This window comes from Carcharodon carcharias, chromosome 24 (assembly GCF_017639515.1).
Source record: "Carcharodon carcharias isolate sCarCar2 chromosome 24, sCarCar2.pri, whole genome shotgun sequence".
In the NCBI taxonomy this organism is placed as follows: domain Eukaryota; kingdom Metazoa; phylum Chordata; class Chondrichthyes; order Lamniformes; family Lamnidae; genus Carcharodon; species Carcharodon carcharias.
Window position 1 is genome coordinate 7,352,770 of NC_054490.1, and position 26,979 is coordinate 7,379,748.

Consider the following 26,979-nt stretch of genomic DNA (forward strand, 5'->3'; position numbering starts at 1 on the left):
GGGTGTACCTACACCACACGGGACAATATCCTGGAACTCCCTGCCTAACATCGCTGTGGGTGTACCTACACCAGACGGACAAAATCCTGGAAGTCCCTCCCTAACAGAGCTGAAGGTGTATCTACAACACACGGACAAAATCCTGCAACTCCTTCCCTAACAGCGCCGTGGGTGTACCTACAACACACGGAAAAAATCCTGGAACTCCCTCCCTCGCAGCACCGTGGGTGTCCATAAACCACACGGATAACATCCTGGAACTCCCTCTGTAACAGCACTGTGGGTGTACCTACACCACACGGACAAAATCTTGTAACTCCCTCCCATACAGCGCCATGGGTGTACCTACACCACACAGGACAAAATCCTGGAACTCCCACTCTAACAGCACTGTGGATGTACGAACACCACACGGACAAAATCCTGGACCTCCCTCCCTAACAACGCTTTAGGTGTACCTACATCACACGGACAAAATCCTGGAACTCCCTCCCTAACAGCGCTGTGGGTGTACCTACACCACACGGACAAAATCCTGGAACTCCCTCCCTAACAGCGCGTGGGTGTACCTACACCACACGGACAAAATCCTGGAACTCCCTCCCTAACAGCGCCTGTGGGTGTACCTACACCACACGGACAAAATCTTGAACTCCCTCCCTAACAGCGCCGTGGGTGTACCTACACCACACGGACAAAATCCTGGAACTCCCTCCCTAACAGCGCCGTGGGTGTACCTACACCACACGGACAAAATCCTGGAATCCCTCCCGAACTGCGCTGTGGATGTACCTACACCACACGGACAAAATCCTGGAACTCCCGCCCTAACAGCACCGTGGGTGTACCTACACCACACGGACAAAATCCTGGACCACCCTCTATAACAGCGCTGTGGGGGTACCTACACCACACGGACAAAATCCTGGAACTCCCTCCCTACAGCGCCGTGGGTGTACCTACACCACACGGACAAAATCTGGAACTCCCTCCCTAACAGCGCTGTGGGTGTACCTACACAACACGGACAAAATCCTGGAACTCCCTCCCTAACAGCACTGTGGGTGTACCTACACCACACGGACAAAATCCTGGAACTCCCTCCCTAACAGCGCCATGGGTGTACCTACACCACACGGACAAAATCCTGGAACTCCCTCCCTAACAGCACTGTGGGTGTACCTACACCACACGGACAAAATCCTGGAACTCCCTCCCTAACAGCACCGTGGGTGTACCTACACCACACTGGACAAAATCCTGGAACTCCCTCCCTAACAGCGCCGTGGGTGTACCTACACCACACGGACAAAATCCTGGAACTCCCTCCCTAACAGCGCTGTGGGTGTACCTACACCACACGGACACAATCCTGGAACTCCTTCCCTAACAGCGCCGTGGGTGTACCTACACCACACGGACAAAATCCTGGAACTCCCTCCCTAACAGCACCGTGGGTGTACCTACACCAGACGGACAAAATCCTGGAACTCCCTCCCTAACAGCGCTGTGGTTGTTCCTGCACAACAGGGGACAAAATCCTGGAACTCCCTCCCTAACAGCATTGTGGGTGTACCTACACCACACGGGACAAAATCCTGGAACTCCCTCCCTAACAGCGCTGTGGGTGTACCTACACAACACGGTCAAATTCCTGGAACTCCCTCCCTAACAGCGCCGTGGGTGTACCTACACCACATGGGACAAAATTCGGGAAATCCCTCCCTAACAGCGCTGTGGGTGTACCTACACCACACGGGACAAATCCTGGAACTCCCTCCCTAACAGCGCCGTGGGTGTACCTACACCACACGGACAAAATCCTGGAACTCCCTCCCTAACAGCGCCGTGGGTGTACCTACACCACACGGACAAAATCCTGGAACTCCCTCCCTAACAGCACTGTGGGTGTACCTACACCACACGGACAAAATCCTGGAACTCCCTCCCTAACAGCGCTGTGGGTGTACCTACACCACACGGACAAAATCTGGAACTCCCTCCCTAACAGCGCTGTGGGTGTACCTACACCACACGGACAAAATCCTGGAACTCCCTCCCTAACAGCGACTGTGGGTGTACCTACACCACACGGACAAAATCCTGGAACTCCCTCCCTAACAGCACCGTGGGTGTACCTACACCACACGGACAAAATCCTGGAACTCCCTCCCTAACAGCGCTGTGGGTGTACCTACACCACACGGACAAAATCCTGGAACTCCCTCCCTAACAGCGCCGTGGGTGTACCTACACCACACGGACAAAATCCTGGAACTCCCTCCCTAACAGCAGCCGTGGGTGTACCTACACCACACGGACAAAATATGGAACTCCCTCCCTAACAGCGCTGTGGGTGTACCTACACCACACGGGACAAAATCCTGGAACTCCCTCCCTAACAGCGCCGTGGGTGTACCTACACCACACGGACAAAATCCTGGAACTCCCTCCCTAACAGCACCGTGGGTGCACCTACACCAAACGGGACAAAATCCTGGAACTCCCTCCCTAACAGCACCGTGGGTGTACCTACACCAAACGGGACAAAATCCTGGAACTCCCTCCCTAACAGCGCTGTGGGTGTACCTACACCACACGGACAAAATCCTGGAACTCCCTCCCTAACAGCTCCGTGGGTGTACCTACACAACACGGACAAAATCCTGGAACTCCCTCCCTAACAGCGCTGTGGGTGTACCTACACCACACGGACAAAATCCTGGAACTCCCTCCCTAACAGCGCCGTGGGTGTACCTACACAACACGGACAAAATCCTGGAACTCCCTCCCTAACAGCGCCGTGGGTGTACCTACACCACACGGACAAAATCCTGGAACTCCCTCCCTAACAGCCCTGTGGGTGTACCTACACCACACGGACAAAATCCTGGAACTCCCTCCCTAACAGCGCTGTGGGTGTACCTACACAACACGGTCAAATTCCTGGAACTCCCTCCCTAACCGCGCCGTGGGTGTACCTACACCACACGGACAAAATCATGGAACTCCCTCCCTAACAGCGCTGTGGGTGTACCTACACCACACGGGACAAAATCCGGGAACTCCCTCCCTAACAGCGCCGTGGGTGTACCTACACCACACAGGACAAATCCTGGAACTCCCTCCCTAACAGCGTCGTGGGTGTACCTACACCACACGGACAAAATCCTGGAACTCCCTCCCTAAAAGCACTTCGGGTGTACCTACACAACACGGACAATATCCTGGAACTCCCTCCCTCATCGCGCTGTGGGTGTACCTAGACCACACGGACAAAATCCTGGAACTCCCACCCTAACAGCACCGTGGGTGTACCTACACCAGACGGTCAAAATACTGGAACTCCCGCCCTAACAGCGCTGTGGTTGTACCTACACCTCAGGGACAAAATCCTGGAACTCCCTCCCTAACAGCGCCTGTGGGTGTACCTACACCACAGGGACAAAATCCTGGAACTCCCTCCCTAACAGCGCCTGTGGTGTACCTACACCACAGGGGACAAAATCCTGGAACTCCCTCCCTAACAGCGCCGTGGGTGTACCTACACCACACGGGACAAAATCCTGGAACTCCCTCCCTAACAGCGCAGTGGGTGTACCTACACCACACGGACAAAATCCTGGAACTCCCTCCCTAACAGCGCTGTGGGTGTACCTACACCACACGGACAAAATCCTGGAACTCCCTCCCTAACAGCGCTGTGGGTGTACCTACACCACACGGACAAAATCCTGGAACTCCCTCCCTAACAGCGCCGTGGGTGTACCTACACCACACGGACAAAATCCTGGAACTCCCTCCCTAACAGCGCTGTGGGTGTACCTACACCACACGGACAAAATCCTGGAACTCCCTCCCTAACAGCGCCGTGGGTGTACCTACACCACACGGGACAAAATCCTGGAACTCCCTCCCTAACAGCGCCGTGGGTGTACCTACACCACACGGACAAAATCCTGGAACTCCCTCCCTAACAGCGCTGTGGGTGTACCTACACCACACGGACAAAATCCTGGAACTCCCTCCCTAACAGCGCCGTGGGTGTACCTACACCACACGGACAAAATCCTGGAACTCCCTCCCTAACAGCGCTGTGGGTGTACCTACACCACACGGACAAAATCCTGGAACTCCCTCCCTAACAGCGCTGTGGGTGTACCTACACCACACGGACAAAATCCTGGAACTCCCTCCCTAACAGCGCTGTGGGTGTACCTACACCACACGGACAAAATCCTGGAACTCCCTCCCTAACAGCGCCGTGGGTGTACCTACACCACACGGACAAAATCCTGGAACTCCCTCCCTAACAGCACTGTGGGTGTACCTACACCACACGGACAAAATCCTGGAACTCCCTCCCTAACAGCGCTGTGGGTGTACCTACACCACACGGTCAAAATCCTGGAACTCCCTCCCTAACAGCACCGTGGGTGTACCTACACCCAAAGGACAAAATCCTGGAACTCCCTCCCTAACAGCGCTGTGGTTGTAACTGCACCACAGGGTCAAAATCCTGGAACTTCCTCCCTAACAGCAATGTGGATGTACCTACACCACACGGGACAAAATACTGGAACTTCCTCCCTAATAGAGCTCTGGGTGTACCTACACAACACGGTCAAATTCCTGGAACTACCTCCCTAACCGCGCCGTGGGTGTACCTACACCACACGGACAAAAGCATGGAACTCCCTCCCTAACAGCACCGTGGGTGTACCTACACCACACGGACAAAACCCTGGAACGCCCTCCCCAACAGCACCGTGGTGTACCTGCACCACTCGGATAAAATCCTGGAACTCCTTCCTTAACAGCACTGTGGGTGTACCTACACCACACGGACAAAATCCTGGAACTCCCTCCTAACAGCGCCGTGGGTGTACTCTCACCATACGGGTCAAAATCCTGAAACTCACTCCCTAACAGCTCCTTGGGTGTACCTACACCACACGGATAAAATCCTGGTACTCCCTCCCTAACAGCACTGTGGGTGTACCTACAACACACGGACAAAATCCTGGAACTCCCTCCCTAAAAGCGCTGTGGGTGTACCTGCACCACACGGTCAAAATCCTGGAACTCCCTCCCTAACAGCACCGTGGTTGTACCTACACCAGACGGACAAAATCCTGGAACTCCCTCCCTAACAGCACTGTGGGTGTACCGACACCAGACGGACAAAATCCTGGAACTCCCTCCCTAACAGCACCGTGGATGTACCTACACCACACGGGACAAAATACTGGAACTCCCTCCCTAATAGAGCTGTGGGTGTACCTACACAACACGGTCAAATTCCTGGAACTCGCTCCCTAACCGCGCCGTGGGTGTACCTACACCACACGGGCAAAAGCATGGAACTCCCTCCATAACAGCTCTGTGGGTGTACCTACACCACACGCGACAAGATCCGGGAACTCCCTCCCTAACAGCGCCGTGGGTGTACCTACACCACACGGGACAAATCCTGGAACTCTCTCCCTAACAGCACCGTGGGTGTACCCTCACCATACGGGTCAAAATCCTGGAACTCCCTCCCTAACAGCTCCGTGGCTGTACCTACACCACACGGATAAAATCCTGGTACTCCCTCCCTTAAAGGACAGTGGGTGTGCCTACAGAACACGGACAAAATCCTGGAAATCCCTCCCTAACAGCGCTGTGGCTGTACCTACACCACTCAGGGGACAAAATCCTGGAAATCACTCCCTAACAGAGCTGTGGGTGTACCTACACCACACGGACAAAATCCTGGAACTACCTCCCTTACAGCGCCATGAGTGTACCTACAACACACAGACAAAATCCTGGAACTCCCTCCCTAACAGCGTCGTGGGTGTACCTACACCACACAGACAAAATCCTGGAACTCCCTCCCTAACAGCGTTGTGGGTGTGTACACCACACGGGGCAAAGATCCTGGAACTCCCTCCCTAACAGCACTGTGGGTGTACCTACACCACACGGACAATATCCTGGAACTCCCTCCCTAACAGCGCTGTGGATGTACCTACAACACACGGACAAAATCCTGGAACTCCCTCCCTAACAGCGCCGTGGGTGTACCTACACCACACGGGGACAAAATCCTGGAACTCCCTCCATAACAGCGCCGTGGGTGTACCTACACCACACGGGACAAAATCCTGGAACTCCCTCCCTAACAGCGCTGTGGGTGTACCTACAGCCACACGGGACAAAATCCTGGAACTCCCTCCCTAACAGCACCGTGGGTGTACCCTCACCATACGGGACAAAATCCTGGAACTCCCTCCCTAACAGCGCCGTGGGTGTACCTACACCACACGGACAAAATCCTGGAACTCCCTCCCTAACAGCGCTGTGGTTGTACCTGCACCACAGGGGACAAAATCCTTGAACTCCCTCCCTAACAGCATTGTGGGTGTACCTACACCACACGGGACAAAATACTGGAACTCCCTCCCTAATAGAGCTGTGGGTGTACCTACACAACACGGTCAAATTCCTGGAACTCCCTCCCTATCCGCGCCGTGGGTGTACCTACACCACACGGGCAAAAGCATGGAACTCCCTCCATAACAGCACTGTGGGTGTACCTACACCACACGGGACAAGATCCGGGAACTCCCTCCCTAACAGCGCCGTGGATGTACCTACACCACACGGGACTTATCCTGGAAATCCCTCCCTAACAGCGCCCTGGGTGTACCCTCACCATACGGGTCAAAATCCTCAAACTCCCTCCCTAACAGCTCCGTGGGTGTACCTACACCACACGGATAAAATCCTGATGCTCCCTCCCTAACAGCACTGTGGGTGTACCTACACCACACGGACAAATCCTGGAACTCCCGACCTCACCGCGCCGTGGGTGTACCTACACCACACAAACAAAATGCTGGAACTCCCTCCCTAACAGCACTGTGGGTGCACCTACACCACACGTGGACAAAATCCAGGAAATCCCACCCTAACAGCGCTGTGGGTGTACCTACACCACACGGACAAAATCCTGGAACTCTCTCCCCAACAGCTCCGTGGGTGTACCTACACCACACGGATAAAATCCTGGTACTCCCTCCCTAACAGCACTGTGGGTGTACCTACACCACACGGACAAAATCCTGGAACCCCCTCCTAAAAGCGCTGTGGGTGTACCTGCACCACACGGTCAAAATCCTGGAACTCCCTCCCTAACAGCACCGTGTTTGTACCTACACCAGAAGGACAAAATCCTGGAACTCCCTCCCTAACAGCGCTGTGGTTGTAACTGCACCACAGGGGTCAAAATCCTGGAACTTCCTCCCTAACAGCATTGTGGATGTACCTACACCACACGGGACAAAATACTGGAACTTCCTCCCTAATAGAGCTCTGGGTGTACCTACACAACACGGTCAAATTCCTGGAACTACCTCCCTAACCGCGCCGTGGGTGTACCTACACCACACGGACAAAAGCATGGAACTCCCTCCCTAACAGCACCGTGGTTGTACCTACACCACACGGACAAAACCCTGGAACGCCCTCCCCAACAGCACCGTGGTGTACCTGCACCACTCGGATAAAATCCTGGAACTCCTTCCTTAACAGCACTGTGGGTGTACCTACACCACACGGACAAAATCCTGGAACTCCCTTCCTAACAGCGCCGTGGGTGTACTCTCACCATACGGGTCAAAATCCTGAAACTCACTCCCTAACAGCTCCTTGGGTGTACCTACACCACACGGATAAAATCCTGGTACTCCCTCCCTAACAGCACTGTGGGTGTACCTACAACACACGGACAAAATCCTGGAACTCCCTACCTAAAAGCGCTGTGGGAGTACCTGCACCACACGGTAAAAATCCTGGAACTCCCTCCCTAACAGCACCGTGGTTGTACCTACACCAGACGGACAAAATCCTGGAACTCCCTCCCTAACAGCGCTGTGGGTGTACCTACACCACACGGACAAAATCCTGGAACTCCCTCCCTAACAGCACCGTGGGTGTACCTACACCACACGGACAAAATCCTGGAACTCCCTCCCTAACAGCACTGTGGGTGTACCTACACCACACGGACAAATTCCTGGAACTCCCTCCCTAACAGCGCCGTGGGTGTACCTACACCACACGGACAAAATCCTGGAACTCCCTCACTAACAGCGCTGTGGGTGTACCTACACCACACGGACAAAATCCTGGAACTCCCTCCCTAACAGCGCCGTGGGTGTACCTACACCACACGGACAACATCCTGGAACTCCGCCCTAACAGCGCCGTGGGTGTACCTACACCACACGGACAAAATCCTGGAACTTCCTCCCTAACAGCGCCCTGGGTGTACCTACAGCACACGGACAAAATCCTGGAACTCGCTCCCTAAAGCGCAGTGGGTGTACCTACACCACACGGACAAAATCCTGGAACTCCTCCCTAACAGCATTGTGGCTGTACCTACACCACTCAGGGGACAAAATCCTGGAAATCACTCCCTAACAGAGCTGTGGGTGTACCTACACCACACGGGACAAAATCCTGGAACTACCTCCCTTACAGCGCCATGAGTGTACCTACACCACACAGACAAAATCCTGGAACTCCCTCCCTAACAGCGTCGTGGGTGTACCTACACCACACAGACAAAATCCTGGAACTCCCTCCCTAACAGCGTTGTGGGTGTGTACACCACAGGGGCAAGATCATGTAACTCCCTCCCTAACAGCACTGTGGGTGTACCTACACCACACGGACAATATCCTGGAACTCCCTCCCTATCAGCGCTGTGGATGTACCTACGCCACACGGACAAAATCCTGGAACTCCCTCCCTAACAGCGCCGTGGGTGTACCTACACCTCACGGGGACGAAATCCTGGAACTCCCTCCATAACAGCACCGTGGGTGTACCTACACCTCACGGGGACAAAATCCTGGAACTCCCTCCATAACAGCGCTGTGGGTGTACCTACACCACACAGGACAAAATCTGAACTCCCTCCCTAACAGCGCCTGTGGGTGTACCTACACCACACGGACAAAATCCTGGAAATCCCTCCCTAACAGCGCCGTGGGTGTACCTACACCACACGGACAAATCCTGGAACTCCCTCCCTAACAGCGCTGTGGGTGTACCTACACCACACGGACAAAATCCGGGAACTCCCTCCCTAACAGCGCCGTGGGTGTACCTACACCACACAGGACAAATCCTGGAACTCCCTCCCTAACAGCGACGTGGGTGTACCCTCACCATACGGGTCAAAATCCTGGAACTCCCTCCCTATCAGCACGGTGGGTGTACCTACACCACACGGACAAAATCCTGCAACTCCCTTTCTAACAGCGCTGTGGGTGTACCTACACCACACGGGGACAAAATCCTGGAACTCCCTCCCTAACAGAGCTGTGGGTGTATCTACAACACACGGACAAAATCCTGAACTCCCTCCCTAACAGCTCCGTGGGTGAACCTACACCACACGGATAAAATCCTGGTTCTCCCTCCCTAAAAGCACTGTGGGTGTACCTACAACACACGGACAAAATCCTGGTACTCCCTCCCTAACAGCACTGTGGGTGTACCTACACCACACGGACAAAATCCTGGAAGTCCCTCCCTAACAGCACCGTGGTTGTACCTACACCAGACAGACAAAATCCTGGAACTCCCTCCCTAAAAGCGCTGTGGGTGTACCTGCACCACACGGTCAAAATCCTGGAACTCCCTCCCTAACAGCACCGTGGTTGTACCTACACCAGACGGACAAAATCCTGGAACTCCCTCCCTAACAGCATTGTGGGTGTACCTACACCACACGGGACAAAATACTGGAACTCCCTCCCTAATAGAGCTGTGGGTGTGCCAACACAACACGGTCAAATTCCTGGAACTCGCTCCCTAACCGCGCCGTGGGTGTACCTACACCACACGGGCAAAAGCATGGAACTCCCTCCATAACAGCTCTGTGGGTGTACCTACACCACACGCGACAAGATCCGGGAACTCCCTCCCTAACAGCGCCGTGGGTGTACCTACACCACACGGGACAAATCCTGGAACTCCCTCCCTAACAGCACCGTGGGTGTACCCTCACCATACGGGTCAAAATCCTGGAACTCCCTCCCTAACAGCTCCGTGGCTGTACCTACACCACACGGATAAAATCCTGGTACTCCCTCCCTTAAAGGACAGTGGGTGTGCCTACAGAACACGGACAAAATCCTGGAACTCCCTCCCTCACCGCACCGTGGGTGTACCTACACCACACAGACAAAATGCTGGAACTCCCTCCCTAACAGCACTGAGGGTGCACCTAAACCACACGGGGACAAAATCCTGGAACTGCCTCCCTAACAGCGCTGTGGGTGTACCTACACAACACGGACAAAATCCTGGAACTCCCTCCCTAACAGCGCCGTGGGTGTACCTGCACCACAGGGGACAAAATCCTGGAACTCCCTCCCTAACAGCACCGTGGTTGTACCTACACCACACGGACAAAATCCTGGAACTCCCTCCCTAACAGCACTGTGGGTGCACCTACACCACACGGGACAAAATCCTGGAACTCCCTCCCTCACAGCGCTGTGGGTGTACCTACACCACACGGATAAAATCCTGGTACTCCCTCCCTAAAAGCATTGTGGTTGTACCTACACAACACGGACAAAATCCTGGAACTCCCTCCCTCACCGCGCCGTGGGTGTACCTACACCACACAGACAAAATGCTGGAACTCCCTCCCTAACAGCACTGTGGGTGCACCTACACCACACGGGGACAAAATCCTGGAACTCCCTCCCTAACAGCGCTGTGGGTGTACCTACACAACACTGATAAATTCCTGGAACTCCCTCCCTAACAGCGCTGTGGGTGTAACTACACCACACGTGACAATATCCTGGAACTCCCTCCCAAACAGCGCAACGGGTGTACCTACACCACACGGGACAATATCCTGGAACTCCCTGCCTAACATCGCTGTGGGTGTACCTACACCAGACGGACAAAATCCTGGAAGTCCCTCCCTAACAGAGCTGAGGGTGTATCTACAACACACGGACAAAATCCTGGAACTCCTTCCCTAACAGCGCCGTGGGTGTACCTACACCACACGGAAAAAATCCTGGAACTCCCTCCCTCGCAGCACCGTGGGTGTCCATAAACCACACGGATAACATCCTGGAACTCCCTCTGTAACAGCACTGTGGGTGTACCTACACCACACGGACAAAATCTTGTAACTCCCTCCCATACAGCGCCATGGGTGTACCTACACCACACAGGACAAAATCCTGGAACTCCCTCCCTAACAGTGCTGTGGGTGTACCTACAACACACGGGACAAAATCCTGGAACTCCCTCCCTATCAGCACGGTGGGTGTACCTACACCACACGGAAAAAATCCTGCAACTCCCTTTCTAACAGCGCCGTGGGTGTACCTACACCACACGGGGACAAAATCCTGGAACTCCCTCCCTAACACCGCTGTGGGTGTACCTACACCACACGGACAAAAATCTGGAACTCCCACTCTAACAGCACAGTGGATGTACGAACACCACACGGACAAAATCCTGGAACTCCCTCCCTAACAGCGCTGCAGGTGTACCTACATCACACGGACAAAATCCTGGAACTCCCTCCCGTACAGCGCTGTGGTTGTACCTTCACCACAGGAGACAAAATCATGGAACTCCCTCCTTAAGAGCGTCGTGGGGGTACCTACACCACACGGGACAAAATCCTGGAACTCGCTCCCTAACAGCGCTGTGGGTGTACCTACACAACACGGACAAAATCCTGGAACTCCCTCCCTAACAGCGCTGTGGGTGTACTTACACCACACGGGACAAAATCTTCGAACTCCCTCCCTAACATCGCCGTGGGTGTACCTACACCACACGGGACAAAATCCGGGAACTCCCTCCCTAACAGCGCCGTGGGTGAACCTGCAATACACGGAAGAAAATCCTGGAAATCCCTCCCTAACAGCTTTGTGGATGTACCTACACCACACGGACAAAATCCTGGAACACCCTCCCTAACAGCACCGTGGGTGTACCTACAACACACGGACTAAATCCTGGAACTCCCTCCCTAACAGCGCTGTGGGGGTACCTACATCACACGGACAAATTCCTGGAACTCCCTCCCTCAAAGCGCCGTGGGTGTACCTACTCCACAAGGGGACAGAATCCTGGAACTCCCTCCCTAACAGCGGTGTGGGTGTACCTACACAACATGGACAAAATCCTGAAAATCCCTCCCTAACAGCGCCGTGGGTCTAACTACAACACACGGACAAAATCCTGGAACTCCCTCCATAACAGGCGCTGTGGGTTAACCTGCACCACACGGATAAAATGCTGGAACTCCCTCCCTAACAGCACTGTGGGTGTACCTACACCACACGGGACAAAATCCTGGAACTCCCTCCCTAACAGCACCGTGGGTGTACCTACACCACACGGACTAAATCCTGGAACTCCCTCCCTAACCGCGCTGTGGGGGTACCTACACCACACGGATAAAATCCTGGTACTCCCACCCTAACAGCACTGTGGGTGTACCTACACCAGACGGACCAAATCCTGGAACCCCCTCCTAAAAGCGCAGTGAGTGTATCTGCACCACACGGTCAAAATCCTGGAACTCCCTCCCTAATAGCACCGTGGTTGTACCTACATCAGACGGACAAAATCCTGGAACTCCCTCCCTAAAAGCGCTGTGGTTGTACCTGCACCACAGGGGACAAAATCCTGGAACTCCCTCCCTAACAGCGCTGTGGGTGTACCTACACCACACGTGACAAAATACTGGAACTCCCTCCCTAATAGAGATGTGGGTGTACCTATACCACACGGTCAAATCCTGGAACTCCCTCCCTAACCGCGCCGTGGGTGTACCTACACCACACGGACAAAATCCTGGAACTCCCTCCCTCACCGCGCCGTGGGTGTACCTACACCACACAGACAAAATGCTGGAACTCCCTCCCAAACAGCACTGTGGGTGCACCTACAACACACGGGGACAAAATCCTGGAACTCCCTCCCTAACAGCGCTGTGGGTGTACCTACACAAATGGACAAAATGCTGGAACTCCCTCCCTAACAGTGCTGTGGGTGTACCTACACCACACGGGACAAAATCCAGGAACTCCTTCCCTAACAGCACTGTGGGTGTACCTACACCACACGGACAAAATCCTGGAACTCCCTCCCTAACAGCACCATGGTTGTACCTACACCAGACGGACAAAATCCTGGAACTCCCTCCCTAACAGCGCTGTGGGTGTACCTACAACACACGGGACAAAATACTGGAACTCCCTCCCTAACAGCGCTGTGGTTGTAACTGCACCACAGGGGACAAAATCCTGGAACTCCTCCCTAACAGCATTGTGGATGTACCTACACCACACGGGACAAAATACTGGATCTTCCTCCCTAATAGAGCTGTGGGTGTACCTACACAACACGGTCAAATTCCTGGAACTACCTCCCTAACCGCGCTGTGGGTGTACCTACACCACACGGGACAAAATCCGGGAACTCCCTCCCTAACAGCGCCGTGGGTGTACCTATTCCACACGGGACATTTCCTGGACCTCCCTCCCTAACAGCGCCGTGGGTGTACCCTCACCATACGGGTCAAAATCCTGGAACTCCCTCCCTAACAGCTCCGTGGGTGTACCTACACAACACGGACAAAATCCTGGAACTCCCTCCCTCACCGCGCCGTGGGTGTACCTACACCACACAGACAAAATGCTGGAACTCCCTCCCTAACAGCACTGTGGGTGCACCTAAACCACACGGGGACAAAATCCTGGAACTCCCTCCCTTACAGCGCTGTGGGTGTACCTGCACCACAGGGGACAAAATCCTTGGACTCCCTCCCTAACAGCGCTGTGGTTGTACCTGCACCACAGGGGACAAAATCCTGGAACTCCCTCCCTAACGGCACCGTGGTTGTACCTACACCACACAGGACAAAATCCTGGAACTCCCTCCCTAACAGCGCTGTGGGTGTACCTACAACACACGGGAAAAAATACTGGAACTCCCTCCCTAATAGAGCTGTGGGTGTACCTACACAACACGGTCAAATTCCTGGAACTCCCTCCCTAACCGCGCCGTGGGTGTACCTACACCACACGGACAAATGCATGGAACTCCCTCCCTAACAGCGCTGTGGGTGTACCTACACCACACGGGACAAAATCCGGGAACTCCCTCCCTAACAGCGCCGTGGGTGTACCTACACCACACAGGACAAATCCTGGAACTCCCTCCCTAACAGCGCCGTGGGTGTACCCTCACCATACGGGTCAAAATCCTGGAACTCCCTCCCTAACAGCTCCGTGGGTGTACCTACACCACACGGATAAAATCCTGGTACTCCCTCCCTAAAAGCACTTCGGGTGTACCTACACAACACGGACAATATCCTGGAACTCCCTCCCTCATCGCGCTGTGGGTGTACCTAGACCACATGGTCAAAATCCTGGAACTCCCTCCCTAACAGCACCGTTGGTGTACCTACACCAGACGGTCAAAATACTGGAACTCCCGCCCTAACAGCGCTGTGGTTGTACCTACACCTCAGGGGACAAAATCCTGGAACTCCCTACCTAAAAGCTCTGTGGGTTCACCTACACAACGCGGACAAAATCCTGGAACTCCCTCCCTCACCGCGCCGTGGGTGTACCTACTCCACATGGGGACATAATCCTGGAACTCCCTCCCTAACAGCGGTGTGGGTGTACCTACACAACATGGACAAAATCCTCAAACTCCCTCCCGAACAGCGCCGTGGGTGTAACTACAACACACGGACAAAATCCTGGAACTCCCTCCATAACAGCGCTGTGGGTGTCCCTACACCTAACAGACAAAATGCTGGAACTCCCTCCCTAACAGCGCTGTGGGTGTACCTACACCACACAGGGGACAAAATCCTGGAACTCCCTCCCTAACAGCACCGTGGGTTAACCTGCACCACACTGATAAAATCCTGGAACTCCCTTCCTAACAGCGCTGTGGGTGTACCTACACCACACGGACAAAATCCAGTAACTCCCTCCCAAACATCGCCATGGGTGTACCTACACCACACGGGACAAAAACCAGGAACTCCCTCCCTAACAGCGCAGTGGGAGTACCTACACCTCACGGGACAAAATCCTGGAACTCCCTCTCTAACTGCGCTGTGGGTGGAACTACACAACACAGACAAATTCCTGGAAGTCCCTCCCCAACAGCACCGTGGGTGTACCTGCACCACACAGATAAAATCCTGGAACTCCCTCCCTAACAGCACTGTGCGTGTACCTACACCATACGGACAAAATCCAGTAACTCCCTCACTAACAGCGCTGTGGGTGTACCTACACCGCACGGACAAAATCCTGGAACTCCCTCCCTAACAGCGCCGTGGGTGTACCCTCAACATACGGGTCAAAATCCTGAAACTCCCTCCCTAACAGCTCCGTGGGTGTACCTACACCACACGGATAAAATCCTGGTACTCCCTCCCTAACAGCACTGTGGGTGTACCTACACCACACGGACAAAATCCTGGAACCCCCTCCTAAAAGCGCTGTGGGTGTACCTGCACCACACGGTCAAAATCCTGGAACTCCCTCCCTAACAGCACCGTGTTTGTACCTACACCAGAAGGACAAAATCCTGGAACTCCCTCCCTAACAGCGCTGTGGTTGTAACTGCACCACAGGGGTCAAAATCCTGGAACTTCCTCCCTAACAGCATTGTGGATGTACCTACACCACACGGGACAAAATACTGGAACTTCCTCCCTAATAGAGCTCTGGGTGTACCTACACAACACGGTCAAATTCCTGGAACTACCTCCCTAACCGCGCCGTGGGTGTACCTACACCACACGGACAAAAGCATGGAACTCCCTCTCTAACAGCACCGTGGTTGTACCTACACCACACGGACAAAACCCTGGAAAGCCTTCCCCAACAGCACCGTGGTGTACCTGCACCACTCGGATAAAATCCTGGAACTCCTTCCTTAACAGCACTGTGGGTGTACCTACACCACACGGACAAAATCCTGGAACTCCCTTCCTAACAGCGCCGTGGGTGTACTCTCACCATACGGGTCAAAATCCTGAAACTCACTCCCTAACAGCTCCTTGGGTGTACCTACAACACACGGACAAAATCCTGGAACTCCCTACCTAAAAGCGCTGTGGGTATACCTGCACCACACGGTAAAAATCCTGGAACTCCCTCCTGAACAGCACCGTGGTTGTACCTACACCAGACAGACAAAATCCTGGAACTCCCTCCCTAAAAGCGCTGTGGGTGTACCTGCACCACACGGTCAAAATCCTGGAACTCCCTCCCTAACAGCACCGTGGTTGTACCTACACCAGACGGACAAAATCCTGGAACTCCCTCCCTAACAGCATTGTGGGTGTACCTACACCACACGGGACAAAATACTGGAACTCCCTCCCTAATAGAGCTGTGGGTGTACCTACACAACACGGTCAAATTCCTGGATCTCGCTCCCTAACCGCGCCGTGGGTGTACCTACACCACACGGGCAAAAGCATGGAACTCCCTCCATAACAGCTCTGTGGGTGTACCTACACCACACGCGACAAGATCCGGGAACTCCCTCCCTAACAGCGCCGTGGGTGTACCTACACCACACGGGACAAATCCTGGAAATCTCTCCCTAACAGCACCGTGGGTGTACCCTCACCATACGGGTCAAAATCCTGGAACTCCCTCCCTAACAGCTCCGTGGCTGTACCTACACCACACGGATAAAATCCTGGTACTCCCTCCCTTAAAGGACAGTGGGTGTGCCTACAGAACACGGACAAAATCCTGGAAATCCCTCCCTAACAGCATTGTGGCTGTACCTACACCACTCAGGGGACAAAATCCTGGAAATCACTCCCTAACAGAGCTGTGGGTGTACCTACACCACACGGACAAAATCCTGGAACTACCTCCCTTACAGCGCCATGAGTGTACCTACACCACACAGACAAAATCCTGGAACTCCCTCCCTAACAGCGTCGTGGGTGTACCTACACCACACAGACAAAATCCTGGAACTCCCTCCCTAACAGCGTTGTGGGTGTGTACACCACAGGGGCAAGATCATGTAACTCCCTCCCTAACAGCACTGTGGGTGTACCTACACCACACGGACAATATCCTGGAACTCCCTCCCTATCAGCGCTGTGGATGTACCTACGCCACACGGACAAAATCCTGGAACTCCCTCCCTAACAGCGCCGTGGGTGTACCTACACCTCACGGGGACAAAATCCTGGAACTCCCTCCATAACAGCGCCGTGGGTGTACCTACACCTCACGGGGACAAAATCCTGGAACTCCCTCCATAACAGCGCTGTGGGTGTACCTACGCCACACGGGACAAATCCTGGAACTCCCTCCCTAACAGCACCGTGGGTGTACCCTCACCATACGGGTCAAAATCCTGGAACTCCCTCCCTCACCGCGCCGTGGGTGTACCTACACCACACAGACAAAATCCTGGAACTCCCTCCCTAACAGCGCTGTGGTTGTACCTGCACCACAGGGGACAAAATCCTTGAACTCCCTCCCTAACAGCATTGTGGGTGTACCTACACCACACGGGACAAAATACTGGAACTCCCTCCCTAATAGAGCTGTGGGTGTACCAACACAACACGGTCAAATTCCTGGAACTCCCTCCCTAACCGCGCCGTGGGTGTACCTACACCACACGGGCAAAAGCATGGAACTCCCTCCATAACAGCACTGTGGGTGTACCTACACCACACGGGACAAACTCCGGGATCCCTCCCTAACAGCGCCGTGGGTGTACCTACACCACACGGGACTTATCCTGGAAATCGTTCCCTAACAGCGCCCTGGGTGTACCCTCACCATACGGGTCAAAATCCTCAAACTCCCTCCCTAACAGCTCCATGGGTGTACCTACACCACACGGATAAAATCCTGATGCTCCCTCCCTAACAGCACTGTGGGTGTACCTACACCACACGGAAAAATCCTGGAACTCCCTACCTCACCGCGCCGTGGGTGTACCTACACCACACAAACAAAATGCTGGAACTCCATCCCTAACAGCACTGTGGGTGCACCTACACCACACGCACAAAATCCTGGAACTCTCTCCCCAACAGCGCTGTGGGTGTACCTACACCACACGGACAAAATGCTGGAACTCCCTCCCTAACAGCACTGAGGGTGCACCTAAACCACACGGGGACAAAATCCTGGAACTGCCTCCCTAACAGCGCTGTGGGTGTACCTACACAACACGGACAAAATCCTGGAACTCCCTCCCTAACAGCGCCGTGGGTGTACCTACACCACACAGGACAAAATCCTGGAACTCCCTCCTTAACAGCGCCATGGGTGTACCTAGACCACATGGGACAAAATCCTGTATCTCTCTCCCTAAAAGCACTGTGGGTGTACCTACACCACATGGACACAATCGTGGAACTCCCTCCCTAACCGCGCCGTGGGTGTACCTACACCACTCGGACAAAATCCTGGAACTCCCTCCCTAACAGCGCTGTCGGTGTACCTACACCACACGGACAAAATCCTGGAACTCCCTCCCTAAAAGCGCCGTGGCTGTAGCTACACCACACGGTGACAAAATCCTGGAAATCCCTCCCTAACAGCATTGTGGCTGTACCTACACCACTCAGGGGACAAAATCCTGGAAATCACTCCCTAACAGAGCTGTGGGTGTACCTACACCACACGGACAAAATCCTGGAACTACCTCCCTTACAGCGCCGTGAGTGTACCTACACCACACAGACAAAATCCTGGAACTCCCTCCCTAACAGCGTCGTGGGTGTACCTACACCACACAGACAAAATCCTGGAACTCCCTCCCTAACAGCGTTGTGGGTGTGTACACCACAGGGGCAAGATCATGTAACTCCCTCCCTAACAGCACTGTGGGTGTACCTACACCACACGGACAATATCCTGGAACTCCCTCCCTATCAGCGCTGTGGATGTACCTACGCCACACGGACAAAATCCTGGAACTCCCTCCCTAACAGCGCCGTGGGTGTACCTACACCTCACGGGGACAAAATCCTGGAACTCCCTCCATAACAGCGCCGTGGGTGTACCTACACCTCACGGGGACAAAATCCTGGAACTCCCTCCATAACAGCGCTGTGGGTCTCTACACCACACGGACAAAATCCTGGATCTCCCTCTCTAACAGCGCTGTGGATGTACCTACATCAGATGGACAAAATCCTGGAACTCCCTCCCCAACAGCTCCGTGGGTGTCTACACCACACGGACAAAATCCTGGAACTCCCTCCCTAACAGCACTGTGGTTGTACCTACACCACATGGACAAAATCCTGGAACTCCCTCCCTAACAGCACTGTGGGTGTACCTACACCGCAGGGACAAATGCTGGAACTCCCTCCCTAACAGCACTGTGGGTGTACCTACACCGCAGGGACAAATGCTGGAACTCACTCCCTAACAGAACCATGGGTGTACCTACACCACACGGACAAAATCCTGGAACTCTCTCCCCAACAGCGCTGTGGGTGTACCTACACCACACGGACAAAATCCTGGAACTCCCTCCCTAACAGCGCTGTGTGTGTACCTACACCACACGGGGACAAAATCCTGGAACTCCCTCCCGAACACCGCTGTGGGAGTCTAAACCACACGGACAAAAACCTGGAACTCCCACTCTAACAGCACTTTGGATGTACGTACACCACACGGACACTATCCTGGAACTCCCTCCCTAACAGCCCTGTGGGTGTACATACATCTCACAGATAAAATCCTGGAAATCCCTCCCGAACATCGCTGTGGTTTTACCTTCACCACAGGTGACAAAATCATGGAACTCCCTCCCTAAGAGCGCCGTGGGTGTACCTACACCACACGGACAAAATCCTGGAACTCCCTCCCTAACAGCGCAGTGGGTGTACCTACACCACACAGAGAAAATCCTGAAACTCCCTCCCTCACCGCGCGGTGGGTGCACGTACACCACACGGGACAAAATGTTGGAACTCCCTCCCTAACAGCGCCATGTGTTTACCTACACCAAACGGAACAAAATCCTGGAACTCCCTCCCTAACTGCTTTGTAGGTGTACCTACACCACACGGACAAAATCCTGGAACTCCCTCCCTAACAGCACCGTCGGTGTACCTACATCCCACGGACAATAACCTGGAACTCGCACTCTAAAAGCACTGTGGATGTACGTACACCACACGGACAAAATTTTGGAACTCCCTCCCTAACAGCGCTGTGGGTGTACCTACATCACACGGACAAATCCTGGAACTCCCTCACGAACAGCGCTGTGGTTGTACCTTCACCACAGGGGACATAATCATGGAACTACCTCCCTAACAGCGCTGTGGGTGTACCTACAACCCACGGACAAAATCCTGGAACTCCCTCCCTAACAGCGCAGTGGGTGTACCTACACCACACGGGACAAAATCCTGGAACTCACTTCCTAACAACGCCGCGGGTGTACCTACAACACACAGACAAAATCCTGGAACTCCCTCCCCAACAGCACCGTGGGTGTACCTGCATCACACGGATAAAATCCTGGAACTCCCTCCCTAACAGCACTGTGGGTTTACCTACACCACACGGACAAAATCCTGGAACTCCATCACTAACAGCGCTGTGGTTGTACCTACACCAGACGGACAAATTCCTGGAACTCCCTCCCTAACAGCGCTGTGGTTGTACCTGCACCACAGGGGACAAAATCCTGGACCTCCTTCCCTAACAGCGCTGTGGTTGTACCTGCACCACATGGGACAAAATACTGGAACTCCCTCCCTAATAGAGCTGTGGGTGTACCTACACCACACGGGCAAAAGCATGGAACTCCCTCCATAACAGCGCTGTGGGTGTACCTACACCACACGGGACAAGATCCGGGAACTCCCTCCCTAACAGTGCCGTGGGTGTACCTACGCCACACGGGACAAATCCTGGAACTCCCTCCCTAACAGCACCGTGGGTGTACCCTCACCATACGGGTCAAAATCCTGGAACTCCCTCCCTCACCGCGCCGTGGGTGTACCTACACCACACAGACAAAATGCTGGAACTCCCTCCCCAACAGCACCGTGGTGTACCTGCACCACTCGGATAAAATCCTGGAACTCCTTCCTTAACAGCACTGTGGGTGTACCTACACCACACGGACAAAATCCTGGAACTCCCTCCCTAACAGCGCCGTGGGTGTACTCTCACCATACGGGTCAAAATCCTGAAACTCACTCCCTAACAGCTCCTTGGGTGTACCTACACCACACGGATAAAATCCTGGTACTCCCTCCCTAACAGCACTGTGGGTGTACCTACAACACACGGACAAAATCCTGGAACTCCCTCCCTAACAGCGTCGTGGGTGTACCTACACCACACAGACAAAATCCTGGAACTCCCTCCCTAACAGCGTTGTGGGTGTGTACACCACAGGGGCAAGATCATGTAACTCCCTCCCTAACAGCACTGTGGGTGTACCTACACCACACGGACAATATCCTGGAACTCCCTCCCTATCAGCGCTGTGGATGTACCTACGCCACACGGACAAAATCCTGGAACTCCCTCCCTAACAGCGCCGTGGGTGTACCTACACCTCACGGGGACAAAATCCTGGAACTCCCTCCATAACAGCGCCGTGGGTGTACCTACACCTCACGGGGACAAAATCCTGGAACTCCCTCCATAACAGCGCTGTGGGTGTACCTACGCCACACGGGACAAATCCTGGAACTCCCTCCCTAACAGCACCGTGGGTGTACCCTCACCATACGGGTCAAAATCCTGGAACTCCCTCCCTCACCGCGCCGTGGGTGTACCTACACCACACAGACAAAATGCTGGAACTCCCTCCCTAACAGCACTGAGGGTGCACCTAAACCACACGGGGACAAAATCCTGGAACTGCCTCCCTAACAGCGCTGTGGGTGTACCTACACAACACGGACAAAATCCTGGAACTCCCTCCCTAACAGCACCGTGGTTTTACCTACACCACACGGACAAAACCCTGGAACGCCCTCCCCAACAGCACCGTGGTGTACCTGCACCACTCGGATAAAATCCTGGAACTCCTTCCTTAACAGCACTGTGGGTGTACCTACACCACACGGACAAAATCCTGGAACTCCCTCCCTAACAGCGCCGTGGGTGTACTCTCACCATACGGGTCAAAATCCTGAAACTCCCTCCCTAACAGCTCCTTGGGTGTACCTACACCACACGGATAAAATCCTGGTACTCCCTCCCTAACAGCACTGTGGGTGTACCTACAACACACGGACAAAATCCTGGAACTCCCTACCTAAAAGCGCTGTGGGTGTACCTGCACCACACGGTAAAAATCCTGGAACTCCCTCCCTAACAGCACCGTTGTTGTACCTACACCAGACGGACAAAATCCTGGAACTCCCTCCCTAAAAGCGCTGTGGGTGTACCTGCACCACACGGTCAAAATCCTGGAACTCCCTCCCTAACAGCACCGTGGTTGTACCTACACCAGACGGACAAAATCCTGGAACTCCCTCCCTAACAGCATTGTGGGTGTACCTACACCACACGGGACAAAATACTGGAACTCCCTCCCTAATAGAGCTGTGGGTGTGCCTACACAACACGGTCAAATTCCTGGAACTCGCTCCCTAACCGCGCCGTGGGTGTACCTACACCACACGGGCAAAAGCATGGAACTCCCTCCATAACAGCTCTGTGGGTGTACCTACACCACACGCGACAAGATCCGGGAACTCCCTCCCTAACAGCGCCGTGGGTGTACCTACACCACACGGGACAAATCCTGGAACTCCCTCCCTAACAGCACCGTGGGTGTACCCTCACCATACGGGTCAAAATCCTGGAACTCCCTCCCTAACAGCTCCGTGGCTGTACCTACACCACACGGATAAAATCCTGGTACTCCCTCCCTTAAAGGACAGTGGGTGTGCCTACAGAACACGGACGAAATCCTGGAACTCCCTCCCTCACCGCACCGTGGGTGTACCTACACCACACAGACAAAATGCTGGAACTCCCTCCCTAACAGCACTGAGGGTGCACCTAAACCACACGGGGACAAAATCCTGGAACTGCCTCCCTAACAGCGCTGTGGGTGTACCTACACAACACGGACAAAATCCTGGAACTCCCTCCCTAACAGCGCCGTGGGTGTACCTACACCACACAGGACAAAATCCTGGAACTCCCTCCTTAACAGCGCCATGGGTGTACCTAGACCACATGGGACAAAATCCTGTATCTCTCTCCCTAAAAGCACTGTGGGTGTACCTACACCACATGGACACAATCGTGGAACTCCCTCCCTAACCGCGCCGTGGGTGTACCTACACCACTCGGACAAAATCCTGGAACTCCCTCCCTAACAGCGCTGTCGGTGTACCTACACCACACGGACAAAATCCTGGAACTCCCTCCCTAAAAGCGCCGTGGCTGTAGCTACACTACACGGTGACAAAATCCTGGAAATCCCTCCCTAACAGCATTGTGGCTGTACCTACACCACTCAGGGGACAAAATCCTGGAAATCACTCCCTAACAGAGCTGTGGGTGTACCTACACCACACGGACAAAATCCTGGAACTACCTCCCTTACAGCGCCGTGAGTGTACCTACACCACACAGACAAAATCCTGGAACTCCCTCCCTAACAGCGTCGTGGGTGTACCTACACCACACAGACAAAATCCTGGAACTCCCTCCCTAACAGCGCTGTGGGTGTACCTACACCACACAGACAAAATCCTGCAACTCCCTCCCTAACAGCGCTGTGGGTGTACCTACACCACACAGACAAAATCCTGGAACTCCCTCCCTAACAGCGTTGTGGGTGTGTACACCACAGGGGCAAGATCATGTAACTCCCTCCCTAACAGCACTGTGGGTGTACCTACACCACACGGACAATATCCTGGAACTCCCTCCCTATCAGCGCTGTGGATGTACCTACGCCACACGGACAAAATCCTGGAACTCCCTCCCTAACAGCGCCGTGGGTGTACCTACACCTCACGGGGACAAAATCCTGGAACTCCCTCCATAACAGCGCCGTGGGTGTACCTACACCTCACGGGGACAAAATCCTGGAACTCCCTCCATAACAGCGCTGTGGGTCTCTACACCACACGGACAAAATCCTGGATCTCCCTCTCTAACAGCGCTGTGGATGTACCTACATCAGATGGACAAAATCCTGGAACTCCCTCCCCAACAGCTCCGTGGGTGTCTACACCACACGGACAAAATCCTGGAACTCCCTCCCTAACAGCACTGTGGTTGTACCTACACCACATGGACAAAATCCTGGAACTCCCTCCCTAACAGCACTGTGGGTGTACCTACACCGCAGGGACAAATGCTGGAACTCACTCCCTAACAGAACCATGGGTGTACCTACACCACACGGACAAAATCCTGGAACTACCTCCCTTACAGCGCCGTGAGTGTACCTACACCACACAGACAAAATCCTGGAACTCCCTCCCTAACAGCGTCGTGGGTGTACCTACACCACACAGACAAAATCCTGGAACTCCCTCCCTAACAGCGTTGTGGGTGTGTACACCACAGGGGCAAGATCATGTAACTCCCTCCCTAACAGCACTGTGGGTGTACCTACACCACACGGACAATATCCTGGAACTCCCTCCCTATCAGCGCTGTGGATGTACCTACGCCACACGGACAAAATCCTGGAACTCCCTCCCTAACAGCGCCGTGGGTGTACCTACACCTTACGGGGACAAAATCCTGGAACTCCCTCCATAACAGCGCCGTGGGTGTACCTACACCTCACGGGGACAAAATCCTGGAACTCCCTCCATAACAGCGCTGTGGGTCTCTACACCACACGGACAAAATCCTGGATCTCCCTCTCTAACAGCGCTGTGGATGTACCTACATCAGATGGACAAAATCCTGGAACTCCCTCCCCAACAGCTCCGTGGGTGTCTACACCACACGGACAAAATCCTGGAACTCCCTCCCTAACAGCACTGTGGTTGTACCTACACCACATGGACAAAATCCTGGAACTCCCTCCCTAACAGCACTGTGGGTGTACCTACACCGCAGGGACAAATGCTGGAACTCACTCCCTAACAGAACCATGGGTGTACCTACACCACACGGACAAAATCCTGGAACTCCTTCCCTAACAGCGCCGTGGGTGTACCTACACCACACGGACAAAATCCTGGAACTCCATCCCTATCAGCGCAGTGGGTGTACCTACACCACACAGACAAATTCCTGGAACTTCCTCTCTAACAGCACTGTGGGTGTACCTACACCCAACAGACAAAATCCTGGAACTCCCTCCCTTACAGCTCCGTGGATGTACCTGCATCACACGGACAAAATCCTGGAACTCCCTCCCTAACAGCGACGTGGGTGTCTACACCTCACGGACAAAATCCTTGAACTCCCTCCCTAACAGCGCTGTGGATGTACCTACACCACATGCGGACTGCAGCGGCTCAAGTAGGCAGCTCACCCACCCACCACCTTCTCAAGGCTGGCAGTTAGGGACAGGCAATAAATGCTGTTCCCGCCCAGCGACGCTTAGATGCCTTGAATGAATGAGACGCAAATATGTGGGTGATTGTATGTGGTGTGTGCCTGCACCTATGCTCGATTGTAAGCCTTGTGTGATCACGTGTGCCGATGTTTGAGCGACTGGGCGTGTGATTGCGTGTGCCAGAATGCACGTGTGCTCACGTGTGCAGGAGCGCCTGATCGAGCCTGTGTTTTTGAAGGAGCGAGAGCAAGGGTGTCTTGAGTGGGCGAGTACCTGAGCAGACATTAACGGACACTTGATTTGCCTGTCTTTTTTTCTGGACATCGATCCTCTCTACCCTCTCTCTTTCTCTCTCTCAGCTTTTTGTCTCTCTCTCTCTCTCTCTATCCCCACCACCACCCCCCCCCCGACTCCCTTTCTCCCTCTCTCTCAGAGCCGAGGCTGACTGCTACCCCCTGATCGAGGTGGATGACATGGTCCGAATGGGCCGACGACCGGATCCCAAGTGCGTATTCACCTACGTCCAGTCACTGTGCCACCAACTCCACAAGCTGGAACCCGAACGCGCGGCAGCGCCCAAGAGAGAGTCAACGTGAGGTGGCCTCAGTAACCCACCCACCCACCCTCGCTCATTTGCTACCTGCGTGAATTGCGAGGGGGGTGAATAGGAGGGGTGGTTGGCAGGAGAGAGAATAACCTCTACTAGTTCGGATTTGACCATTACTGAGGCCCTCAGACCATAATATGACCAGGGTTAGACCATTCGGCCCATCGAGCCTGTTCCATCATTCAGCACGATCATGGCTGACCTTGGGCCTCAACTCCACTTCCCCTCCTCCCCTTCCTCACGTCCCTCGATTCCCAGAGAGTCCAAAGCTCTGTCCATCTCGGCCTTCGATCCATGGAGTGACGGGTCATCCACGTCCCTCTGGGGTGGAGAATTCCAAAGATTCACAAACCCTCCGAGTGAAGAAATTTCTCCCCATCTCTGCCCGAGTTGGCTGACCCTCTTATCCTGAGACTGTGACCCTTTGTTCTAGATTCCCCCAGCCGGGGGGCGGGGAGACAACATCTCCGTCTCTAACCCGTCGAGCCCCTTCAGGACGCTGAACGTTTCAACTAGATGACCTCTCGTTTTAGCTAAACCCCGGAGAAACACAGACCCAATATCCTTGACATCTCCTCACAGGAGAGGCCCTCTCGCCCCCAGTGAGCAGCCTAGTGAGCCTTCACTGTGCTGCCTCCAGTGCAAGCACATCCCTCCTTAAATACGGAGACCGAAATTGTGCGCGATATTCTCGGTGTGGTTTCACCGAAACCCTAGACGATTGGAGCAAGGAGACTTTATCCTTGCACTCCAGTCCCCTC

General features: G+C 54.2%; 1 protein-coding gene across 1 annotated transcript in view; it reads left to right on the plus strand.

Annotated features, from left to right (window-relative positions):
- Positions 1-26,207, plus strand: part of LOC121269331 (smoothelin-like protein 2) — a 306,421-nt gene extending 280,214 nt beyond the window's left edge. Inside the window, exon 7 of the mRNA XM_041173882.1 lies at positions 26,045-26,207. Within this exon, the coding sequence (XP_041029816.1) occupies positions 26,045-26,207 (163 nt within the window). The remainder of the gene's footprint in view (positions 1-26,044) is intronic.
- The last annotated feature ends 772 nt before the right edge of the window (positions 26,208-26,979 follow it).